Source organism: Trachurus japonicus, chromosome 18 (assembly GCF_045865225.1).
Source record: "Trachurus japonicus isolate A0001 chromosome 18, Traja_1.0".
NCBI classification, from domain to species: domain Eukaryota; kingdom Metazoa; phylum Chordata; class Actinopteri; order Carangiformes; family Carangidae; genus Trachurus; species Trachurus japonicus.
The window spans coordinates 25731646-25742105 of NC_140924.1; the positions used below are offsets into that span (position 1 = coordinate 25731646).

Below are 10460 nucleotides of genomic sequence, written 5' to 3' on the forward strand. Positions count from 1 at the left end.
TGCACTGTTCTCTCTGAATCATACACCCCCTGCCAACTAGGCAGTAAGTTTACTCGGGTCATTTCTGACTGCTCCTCCTCCTTTCCTCTCAAGAGGCACAGTGACACAGACTTTGAGAGGGACAAATAAACTTTTATTTTTTGGCATTTAGTCCTTCAATCCACAGCAGACACACAAAAACACAGCAGCAGGTGAATATGACAAAGCCTCAGCTCCATCCTGAGCTGCTCTTCTAGACGTTTCCTGACTCTATCTGGTGGCAGCGTACACAACGTTGGGCTCCATCTCTCTATCTGATGCAGGCCTGTGGTGTCTTTTTGGTTTGGCCTGGAAACTTAGAGCTGCGTAGTTCAGGTCGTCTGAGCCCAGATTCTGGAGATTATAATCATAATAACAATTATTCATACAGATTAATTAGATAACCATGATATTTACTGAGGTAAAAGAGGTTGGTCCTGTCAGTTAAACCTCAGCTAACGACATATCTGTCAAGTAAAAGATGTATTACCTGGTTTCTTCCTGTCTGTTGTTCTTCACTCACAGCTACAGAAGACAAACGTCAAATATTACTTATACAAACTGTGGCATTTCCCATCATGTTGACATAATTTACATGAGCGTGTGTAACAAAATGTCAATTTGAAATAAGTTGTACCTCTCTGAAGATTCCTGATTTTAACACCTAGAATAATGGCAACTACGATGAGGAAAACAGTCAGAACACCCAGAACCAGAGCAACCACGATCACACTCATCAGGTTTGTCATTTCACCAGGCACTGCTAAAACAAAAATCAAAGAAAGCTCTGGTTGCTTTAGACATGAGTATGTTGTACTGTGGTAACATAGAGACGGCGAACCTCACCTTCAGAGTCAACATTCTCTTTATTTTCAGATTCACCATCTCCTGAAAAAACACAGATTCCGTTATTTGCCATTTTTTATTCTTTCTTTGTCATGCTTTTACTATGTAACATGATATTGTCGTAGAGTAAAACCAGCACAGACACAAATAAACATGATGATGTGAAAATGGAACATGAAAGATAAGACTTACACACAATCTCACCTTGAACATTTAACTGTGTTGTATCACCGATGACTGTGTGTCTGCCTGGATAAAATCCACAGAAATACAGTCCAGAGTCAGACAAATCCACCCTGTTGATCTTCAGAAAGACAGTGGAGATGTTGGAGCTCATTTCAAATCTACTGTCAAATCCATCACAGAGTGAAGCTTTGGTCCCAGCCCTGAACACAGAGGAGACACAGCTGGCTCTGGTTCTGTTGACCACTCTGAACCACTCTGTCTGAATGGGATTATTGGTCATTTTGGAGCACAGCAGTGTGACGTCTTGACCAGGCTGGACGTCCACAGTGTGAGACACTGAGACAGAGATCCAGTCTGAAACAAACAGCAGAGACAACAAAAGAGCTGATGACACAACAGCAGAACATCTTGAATGATGTTTCTGATGAATGATCCAACAACAGAACTTACAGCAGAGAAGTAAAGCTGACATCAAGGTGAGACTCTTCATTGTGCGTTTGATCGTCCTGCTGCAGTGAGACTTTATGTCTCTGAGCTCTTGTACCGGGGGTTTGGTTAGAAAGAGGTGGAGCCTGTCAATCAAAGTGACTACCTAAATATAGCAAAGCCTTTGAGTTAATTCAGGCAGCCAACTCAAGCTGCACTGTACTCTCCATCATACACCCCCTACAAACTAGGCAGTAAATGCACCCATCCTCCACTCTGTCTGTCAGTGACACTGTTGCTCTGTGTGCTGCCACCTACTATTGTTTTATCCTCACCACCACCACCACCACCACCACCAGCAGCCTTGACCTGTAGGCTTTGTGGGTGTCAAGATACTTTCTCATCACTCTGTAGCCTACTTACTGACAGTTGACATGAAGCAATAATCTACTGAAGAGAGTAAAACTGTTTGTGTTCCAGACTGCCAACATGTTTGTTAAGCCGTTTTCCCACTAAAATTAGCGGGTCGACACAGGTTTTTTAAACGCGGGTCGACCCGCTAACAATCGACATTTGGCCCCTTTCCCATTGACCAAAATGACCCCCCCGCCCCCCCTACTGGGGGATCAGACAGAGCATAAACCAGTTGTCCCGCTTTCATCCACGGTGCGAGAAACACACCGTATCAGAGCCGCCCGCCGCCAATGGCGCCGGAATGGGGGGGGCCAAGGGGCCATTGGCCCCCCCACTTTACGGCCCTGCCCTGCTCTACCGGTCGCTGATCACCACACGCTATCCCGGTTTCAATAATTCCCCCGGTCCCACCCACATCAAATGAAATAAACCAGTAAAACATAGAAGAATCTTTCATTTTAAATCAAATCTAATGCTACTCTGTCTATAGTGCAGCCCAGTAAATAGTCCCAATTCAAGTCTCTCCGGCCATATGGTGCCCACGTGAATGCACAGCTGAGCGGAGCTTCTCCAGCTTCCGTCGTCCTCCCTCCGCTTATTATTGTCACCTTCACCTTCGTCACCTTCTCATCCTGTAGGCTTCATCCACAAACACTGTGGACCTAGTGCAACTTCTGCTCTGCCGGTGAGTGAAGGGAATTTTACTTTGAAAAAATGCGAGGAAAAGATGAATTAACCTGATTAGGATGTGTAATAGCCTAGTTCAGATTTGGTGATCTGCCTTTAGTTATTATCAATTCCAGGTGTTTTACAGTTGTTTCACCTGGAGATGACGTAGCCTACACACCCACAGAGACAGGTGATGAACCAGACTACAGCGGCGAGAGATTTATGATGTTACGTAATTCAATAATCAATATTAACGAGGGCGAGTATGTGTCTGCTTATTTCCAACACGTCACTGTCTGTTTACAAAATCAACATCTAGCTTATTCCTAAAGTTTGTGAAGTGTGGAGCGGTCAAGCGTAGGCTACCTGCTGACAGATGTGCAGCTGACAGTGACAGACATCTCTAACCAGCTGATCCTCCCCCACTCACCTCCTGAGGATGGGACAAAGTCTCCTGGATATTATTTTTTCTTTTTCCTTTATTCATTTCTAACTGGCTCATTTTGCCAGTAAAAACCATAACTTGTGAGAAAAAGAAGAGACGCGCAAAAACAACAAAATGGAAACATTGTAATAACTCATGTGACCACAGCTGGCCGAGTGGTCTATAACAGCTGTCTATATGAAGCGAGCACAGTCACGGACTGAGACAAAGTTATTTATCTATAGCCTACATAAAGTCTAAACGTCTATCTTAGCAGGCGTTGACCTTAAGCATTGTTCCTATTATTAAAACATGAATGACAAGAATAAGAGGTGAAAAGTAGCCGCTGCAGACTGATGCGCCACAGACCTGAGTGCTCATAAACTGTTACAGTAGCCTACTTCGGCTTTTACAAAGGCTGATTTTCTGCTTGATCCATGATGGTAAATTTACCTACAGAAAAATTTTAGAGATCTCAAATTCACAAATGGTGTTTTCTACCGGGTCGAGTCTTTGAGAACCTAGCAGTTTATAGACACTGCTCAAACGGGCTTTAAGAGGTGTATTCACAACATTTTATTTACTCAAACATGCAGCCAGACCAGCACAGGAGACCGGAAAACACAGCTTTTTTTTTTTTTCTTTTTGAGGAGTTACGGTAGGCATGACGGTCTGGGAGACGCTGGCGGGGGGAGGATTACGCATTATGCTGGTATTACGCTGGTATTACGCATCACGGCCGGACGCTACAATATGACTATTGCACCGACCGACAGTGAGTGTGTAGATCTATGCCCCGTAACAACCCAAACTCCATGGCCTCCCCACCTCTAAAATGAATCCGGCGCCGCCGCGGAGTGTGAGGTCCGTTCGCCGAGGCAGATGAGGCGTCTGGCTGACCTGCAGAGCACCAGGACCGTGGAGGACAGAGAGTCTGCCGTGGCGGTACGACGGACGTCAGTTAAACAGACTGTTTAACGTGGCGTCACGTAACGCTTAACGTCATCACGTAAATTAGCGGGTTGACCCGGGTCTCGTGTTCCCACTGCAAGAAGATCGGAGCCGAGCCGATTGAAGCTGATTTTAACCCGCGTCGCTTGCCGAGTCGTTTGACGTGGGTCAACGCGGGTCGGTGTGCCTTTCCCACTGCCACCAAAAGCCAATTGTTAGCGGGTTTAAACAGGTTATTTTTGGCCAGTGGGAAAGGGGTATTATGGTTGTAAAGTTGGACATTTGAAAATGGGAGTCTATGGAGACTAACTCACTGTTGGAACCAGACCCTAGTGACCAAATCTATTATGTTCGTCGATTTATGTTCAGTGTTTCTGTGACCTATTCTGTCTATGCTGTGTTTTGCTACTGTTTGGTTTGATTGTTTTTTTCCTTGTGACAACCAGGGTGTGAAGAGAGACACTCACGGGTCAAGTGCCTGTGTGACAGTCGAGGTTCCTGTCACTATGCCTCCAATTGATCATGTGCCCTGGCTACTTGGCCAAGGGGATGACTGGTAAGCGCGCATGACTCTTACCCGGGAGGTGTGGGTTCAGTCCCCGCTCGGGCCCTCTTCACCTTGCCACATTCTGGCGTTGTTGGCAGGATCCATGTAGCACTAGGGGTGGGTCCATGGATTCCTAATGTGTGGCAGCCTGCGCGGAAGCACGAGGACGTGCTTGTGAAAAGAAGGGGAGAGATGTGACAGTTGAGGTTCCTGTCACTATGCCTCCAATTGATCATGTTCCCTGGCTACTAAGCGCATGACTCTTACCCGGGAGGTGTGGGTTCAATCCCCGCCTGGGCCCTCTTCACCTTGCCACACCTGGAACGATGTTTTTTTTTGTTACAACACAAACTGCTGAACAAAGCGGAAGCCTCAACACACACTCATTCACTCTTTCCCATTTTTGTGAAACTGAACACAATTTAACCACAGAACAAATGAATTAATTAACACATTGTAACAACTATGTGTGACTGATGTAGAAACCTCTGCGTTGCATTGTTATTGGAATGCTCTTCCACACAGCGGGTGACAATGCAAACCGTTTTGCCAAGAGGTCAATGACCACTTGGCAGCCGGGTCTTTAATGAGTTTAATGAGTTTTTTTTAACTTGCAATACCGCTACTCGCCTCAAATCGTCACTTCACCTCTCGGGTCCCCTGCGACTCTTAGTGGCTATACTCGCGGACCTCCGTTACACTCACCCCCCTAAACTCACTCCACCCAGACCACCCGTGTGGTCGATGTAGAAACCTCTGAATTGTGTTGTTATTGGAATGCCTCAGTCGGGTTTGGACCCTGGTCTCCCGCACCGCAGGGGACGATGCAAACTGTTTCACCATGAGGTCAATGACCACTTGGAAGTTGGGTTTGCATGTCTTTTATGGGTGAGTGAGTTTTAACTTGCAGTACTGCTACTGCTACTGTTCGTGGTGCACATTTGCATATTTTGTTCAGTTTTACTATGTTAAAATATATGTTACTATAATGATTAACAGTACAAAATATCTTTGGCACACATGCACTAATGTTCACGGTGCACATTTACCCATATTGTTTATTATATTCGATGTAAGTTACTATAATGACTAACAGTAAGTAACATTGACGCACACACATGCACACGCATATACCAATTATGTTAAACAGTAATGCAAGTGTTCAATAAAAATCAGTTTAAATGAAATAGGAAAACAGTCCTCTAACTACATCCAAGTGAGTTGAATTTAATTTGTCTCTAACAGGTTAGTCTTCACAGCTTCTTCTAATACTTTCCTTCAGGGACCTTAAACGCCTCATGATTTCACCTCAGATGTGGTCAGACCTCACTCTGCTGTTTCTTCCTGTCAACCAAGTGGTGAGTATCTCACTAACTCCTCCCACCACTGATGATGTCACTCTCTCTTTAAGTCAGTTTGTTTCACCCTGGTCCTTCATGACTGCTCCTCTTCCTTTCCTCTCAGACAAGAGGCAGAAAACTTAACAAGGACACAGATTTTGAGGGACAGAAAGAAACTTTTATTCTTTTGGCATTTAGTCCTTCAATCCACAGCAGACACACAAAATCACAGCAGCAGGTGAATATGACAAAGCCTCAGCTCCATCCTGAGCTGCTCTTCTAGACGTTTCCTGACTCTATCTGGTGGCAGCGTACACAACGTTGGGCTTCATCTCTCTATCTGATGCAGGCCTGCGGTGTCTTTTTGGTTTGGCCTGGAAACTTAGAGCTGCGTAGTTCAGGTCGTCTGTGCCCCGATTCTGGAAATCAGAGGATTTAGAGTCATGTAATGCAGAAGATGCACTGGAACTGTATTTGCCAAAATGCCAAAATCAAATTCTTTGATAAAAAATAATAAAAGAAAGACATTTAATTTAACTATTACATTGTTCAAAAGTGTATATCAAAACCAAGAAGTTCACCAAAGACATGTGTTGGTTTCAACACTTCATCAGTTTGAACAACATGAAGCACAGACAGAGAGTAACACACTGAGTTACAGTAGCTACTCAGTCACGGTTGCAATGTTAATCTGGAAATGTCAACTAATAAAAGGTTTTATTAGCTCTTATTTAATCTAACCACACTTATCAATGCTTTGTGGATGAATTGTAATAATGTTTTACCTTTTTTGTTTCTGTCTGTGGTGCTTCGTTCACAGCTACATGAGAAAGACTGATTAATTAATATTTATGTATCACCTTGAAGATTTCAGTTTTCAATCATAGCTACTGAGAATGTGCAACAAACAATGAATTCTAATTCAGATGTACCTTTCTGAAGTTTCCAGATTTTAACAGCCAGAACAATGATGACTACAGTGAGGAACACAGTCAGAACACCCAGAATCATCGTCGTCAGGTTTGTCATTTTATCAGGTTCTTCTACAATAAAGATAACAGATTCAGCTCTGGTGGATTTAGACTTGGTTCATGTATAAGTTACACACTCCATGGTAACATATTGAAGTACAAGCTCACCTTCAGAGTCAACATCTTCCTCATAGTCAGATTCATTATCACCTCAAAAAACACAGATTCAGTTATTTTTCGAATAACAGTTTAGTGTAGTTTCTTTGTGCTGTTTTCACTCTATTGTGGCATTCTATTAGATTCAGTAATCATAATGTGAAATTGACATATCAGGGGTTAACATTTTTATAATCTTACCTTGAACATTTAACTGTGTTGTATCACTGATGACTGTGTGTCTCTGTATGTAAAATCCACAGAAATACAGTCCAGAGTCAGATAAATCCACTCTGTTGATCTTCAGAAAGACAGTGGAGACGTTGGAGCTCATTTCAAATCTACTGTCAAATCCATCACAGAGTGAAGCTTTGGTCCCAGCCCTGAACATAGAGGAGATACAGCTGGCTCTGGTTCTGTTGACCACTCTGAACCACTCTGCCTGAGTGGCATGTTCGGAAATTTTGGAGCAAAGCAGTGTGACGTTTTCACCAGGCTGGACGTCCACAGTGTGAGACACTGAGACAGAGATCCAGCCTGAAACAAACAGCAGAGACAACAAAAGAGCTGATGACACAACAGCAGAACATCTTGAATGATGTTTCTGATGAATGATCCAACAACAGAACTTACAGCAGAGAAGTAAAGCTGACATCAAGGTGAGACTCTTCATTGTGCGTTTGATCGTCCTGCTGCAGTGACACTTTATGTCTCTGAGCTCCTTTTCCGGGAGTTTTGTTTGAAAGAGGTGGAGCCTGTCAATCAAAGTGACCACATGAAGTGAAGCTTGTGAGCAGATTTAGCTACCTTCCTCTTTGCCAGTTTGTGACACTGACACACTGTGTCCTCTCACCTACTGTCTGTTGCAGTTACATTAGTTCAGTTAATAAAGTACTTACTGCTGGGACATAGAGCTGTTATCAAACTGAATCTCCTTATTGTGCTTTGATTCATGTTTTAGCTCCTGGAAATGTCCAGTAATACAAAACTTGCAACAAAAACACAAACAAAAAAAACATCATTGTAAAGTTGTTTGCTGTTTTCAAATGAGACAAATAGAGAGATGGCTGTTTCAACAAAGAACTGCAGGAGGATCAACTCCTCAGTGACTCCACATACAGGTATATATCCAAGTATAAGCTAGTCCATATGGTCATGATCTGACCTGAAATGACACATTGTATGGATTTTGATTAATTTCCTGTTTTATTTTGAAACCCAAACCTTGTGTATTCCCTGCTCACTTTATTTCCTGTCTTTGTCCAGTTTCCTGTTATAGTGACTGTATGATACACACTGCTGTGTCGTTACCTCCTCCATTTGTGTGTGTTCATAGACTGTGTAAAGATGACTGCATCCTCCATTACATAACCCACAGTTTTCTGGAAAACAGTTTTGTATGTCGTTCTGACATCACCATCTTGGAACTGTGTGACTCTGACTCAGGATTTCTATCTAATGTGACCATGACAAGTGAATATGGTAATATGAATTTCCACACGTTTGTTATTGTTATAAAGTTGGACATTTGAACATGGTAGTCTATAGGGACTGACTCACTGTTGGAACCAGACTCTAGTGGCCAATTGAGGCACTTTCTGACTTCCATCATGACTTCCTGTTCAGTCCAGGGGCCTCATTTATCATTGTTGATACACGTTTTTTTACACGCTCTTTCCCCCGTTTTGTGCGTACGCACTTTTCTCCGCCTAATTTGGGATCTATCAAACCAAAACCTGTCGGGAGAAAGTGCAGAAATTTACGACCAGTCTGACCATGGCGTACCGTGATTTACACGCTTTAGCACTTAATAAACCTCGCTCTGAACTGCTCAGCGCCAGAAAAAAGAACAGCAAGAACTTTTCCTTTACTTGCATTACTACGTACTCCCCTACTTCATATGTGATCAAATCAGCCTTCAAGAAACATTGGCACATCATAAACTCAGATCCAGAACTGACTCCTCTCTTCAAAGATCCCCCTCTTTTTGTGTTCAAGCGGGACCGCAACCTTAGAGATCACCTGGTGCAGGCCACCTTCACACAGGGTGGCTCACCTCAGTTTGCCCAGTCTCTCTTGAGTCCCCTTCCCAATGGAAATTACCGCTGTGGCAGTTGTGCACAATGTAACAACACCTCTAAAGTTTCATATTTTTGCCACCCTCACACAGGAAAACGTTTTCCTATAAAAAGTGTGATTACTTGTGCCTCTACCCATGTTGTGTATTTGCTAAAATGCCCCTGTGGTTTATGTTATGTGGGTAAGACCACCAGAAAATGAAAAGTGAGAATTTGTGAACACAAGAGCGCCATTCGCAGGCAGGACAGAAACTCACCAGTGGCCTTACACTTCAATGAGGCCAAACATGACATTACTACCCTGCGATTTCATGGCATTGAACTGGTTAAATCACCACCTCGAGGTGGTGATCATGACCTTACTTTGAAGAGACGTGAAGCATTCTGGATCTTCACCCTACAAACTTTATCCCCTAAAGGCCTTAATGATGAATTTTTATTAAATGTGATGCTGTAATTTTGTATTTAGTGATGAATGGCATATGATCAGCAAATATTTTATTTATGATTATCTGCTTATCATTGTATGCCTCTATCACCAGGTATTGAAGCCCTGCTGGACAACGCCCCCCCCTCATGACCCCTATCTTGCTATTAGGATGTCAGGCATGGTCGTACTATGACTATTCTCTTCCTCTCCATGCACTGTAAGGTTTTTTGTTTAAAATTAAAAATATAAAAAAATATATGTATTTTTAACTTATGCCAGGCATGGTCTTACTATGACTATTCTCTTCTTCTCCATGCACTGTTATGTTTTTTGTTTAAAATGAAAAATATAGATTTCTCTTGGTATAGTATATACATTGTAGTGTTTGTTTTTCTTCTGTTTGTAAATTGCTCTTTGCCTACTATTGTGTTGATATATATTTGTGGGTGTCCCTGCCGTTATAGAGAGACACACATGTGAGCTCTCACTCACATATATGTCTGCCTGAGGTGAAATTAACTTTACAGGCTCACTACCTATCCAGCTACTCACTGTGTCTGTTGGCACACCCCTTGGGTGGAGCTGCACAAATCACCACTAGTTGACTACAGCTGTAGGACCTTCTGGGACCCCCCACTGACCCAGCCTGTGATTGGCTATCTTAGTCATAGTAGGCCATATATTTGCCTGAAATGTCTTTTAAAAAAATCTCTGCTTGAAAAAGGTCCTGTGGACCGAAACGTTGTTTGTTTTATTAAAGTCTTTTGCAAGTGACTTGACAGTGTGCGGGAGACCCTATTTTCCTTTGTTCACTCCCTACCTATGCTCCAACGCACCCGTTTTTTCAAGATTTTTTAGGTGTGCATCAGCTTCCACACCTTGACAGTCACACTGGTTGAATTTTTGGCTAAAAAGCTACTGAATCGATTTCAAGTCACTGAATTGTATTGGATCTTATCTTTCTAAATGAACCAGTATCTCCTTGAATTGTATTGGCAACCACA

At 43.0% G+C, this 10460-nt stretch overlaps 2 protein-coding genes across 2 annotated transcripts; both read right to left on the minus strand.

The window, feature by feature from the left end:
* Positions 1-249: 249 nt before the first annotated feature.
* Positions 250-1540, minus strand: LOC146969425 (uncharacterized). The gene is made up of 6 exons (XM_085759393.1): positions 1501-1540; positions 1069-1404; positions 853-906; positions 656-781; positions 509-543; positions 250-372 (listed from the first exon to the last, which is right to left on the minus strand). The coding sequence occupies exons 1-6, from the start codon at positions 1538-1540 to the stop codon at positions 250-252; spliced, it is 714 nt and encodes a 237-aa protein (XP_085615519.1).
* Positions 1541-6085: 4545 nt separating this feature from the next.
* LOC146969426 (uncharacterized) lies at positions 6086-7621 on the minus strand. The gene is made up of 5 exons (XM_085759394.1): positions 7582-7621; positions 7152-7485; positions 6754-6911; positions 6607-6641; positions 6086-6252 (listed from the first exon to the last, which is right to left on the minus strand). Exons 1-5 carry the CDS (start codon positions 7619-7621, stop codon positions 6118-6120), a joined length of 702 nt encoding a protein of 233 aa, XP_085615520.1. The 3' UTR covers positions 6086-6117.
* Between the last annotated feature and the right edge of the window lie 2839 nt (positions 7622-10460).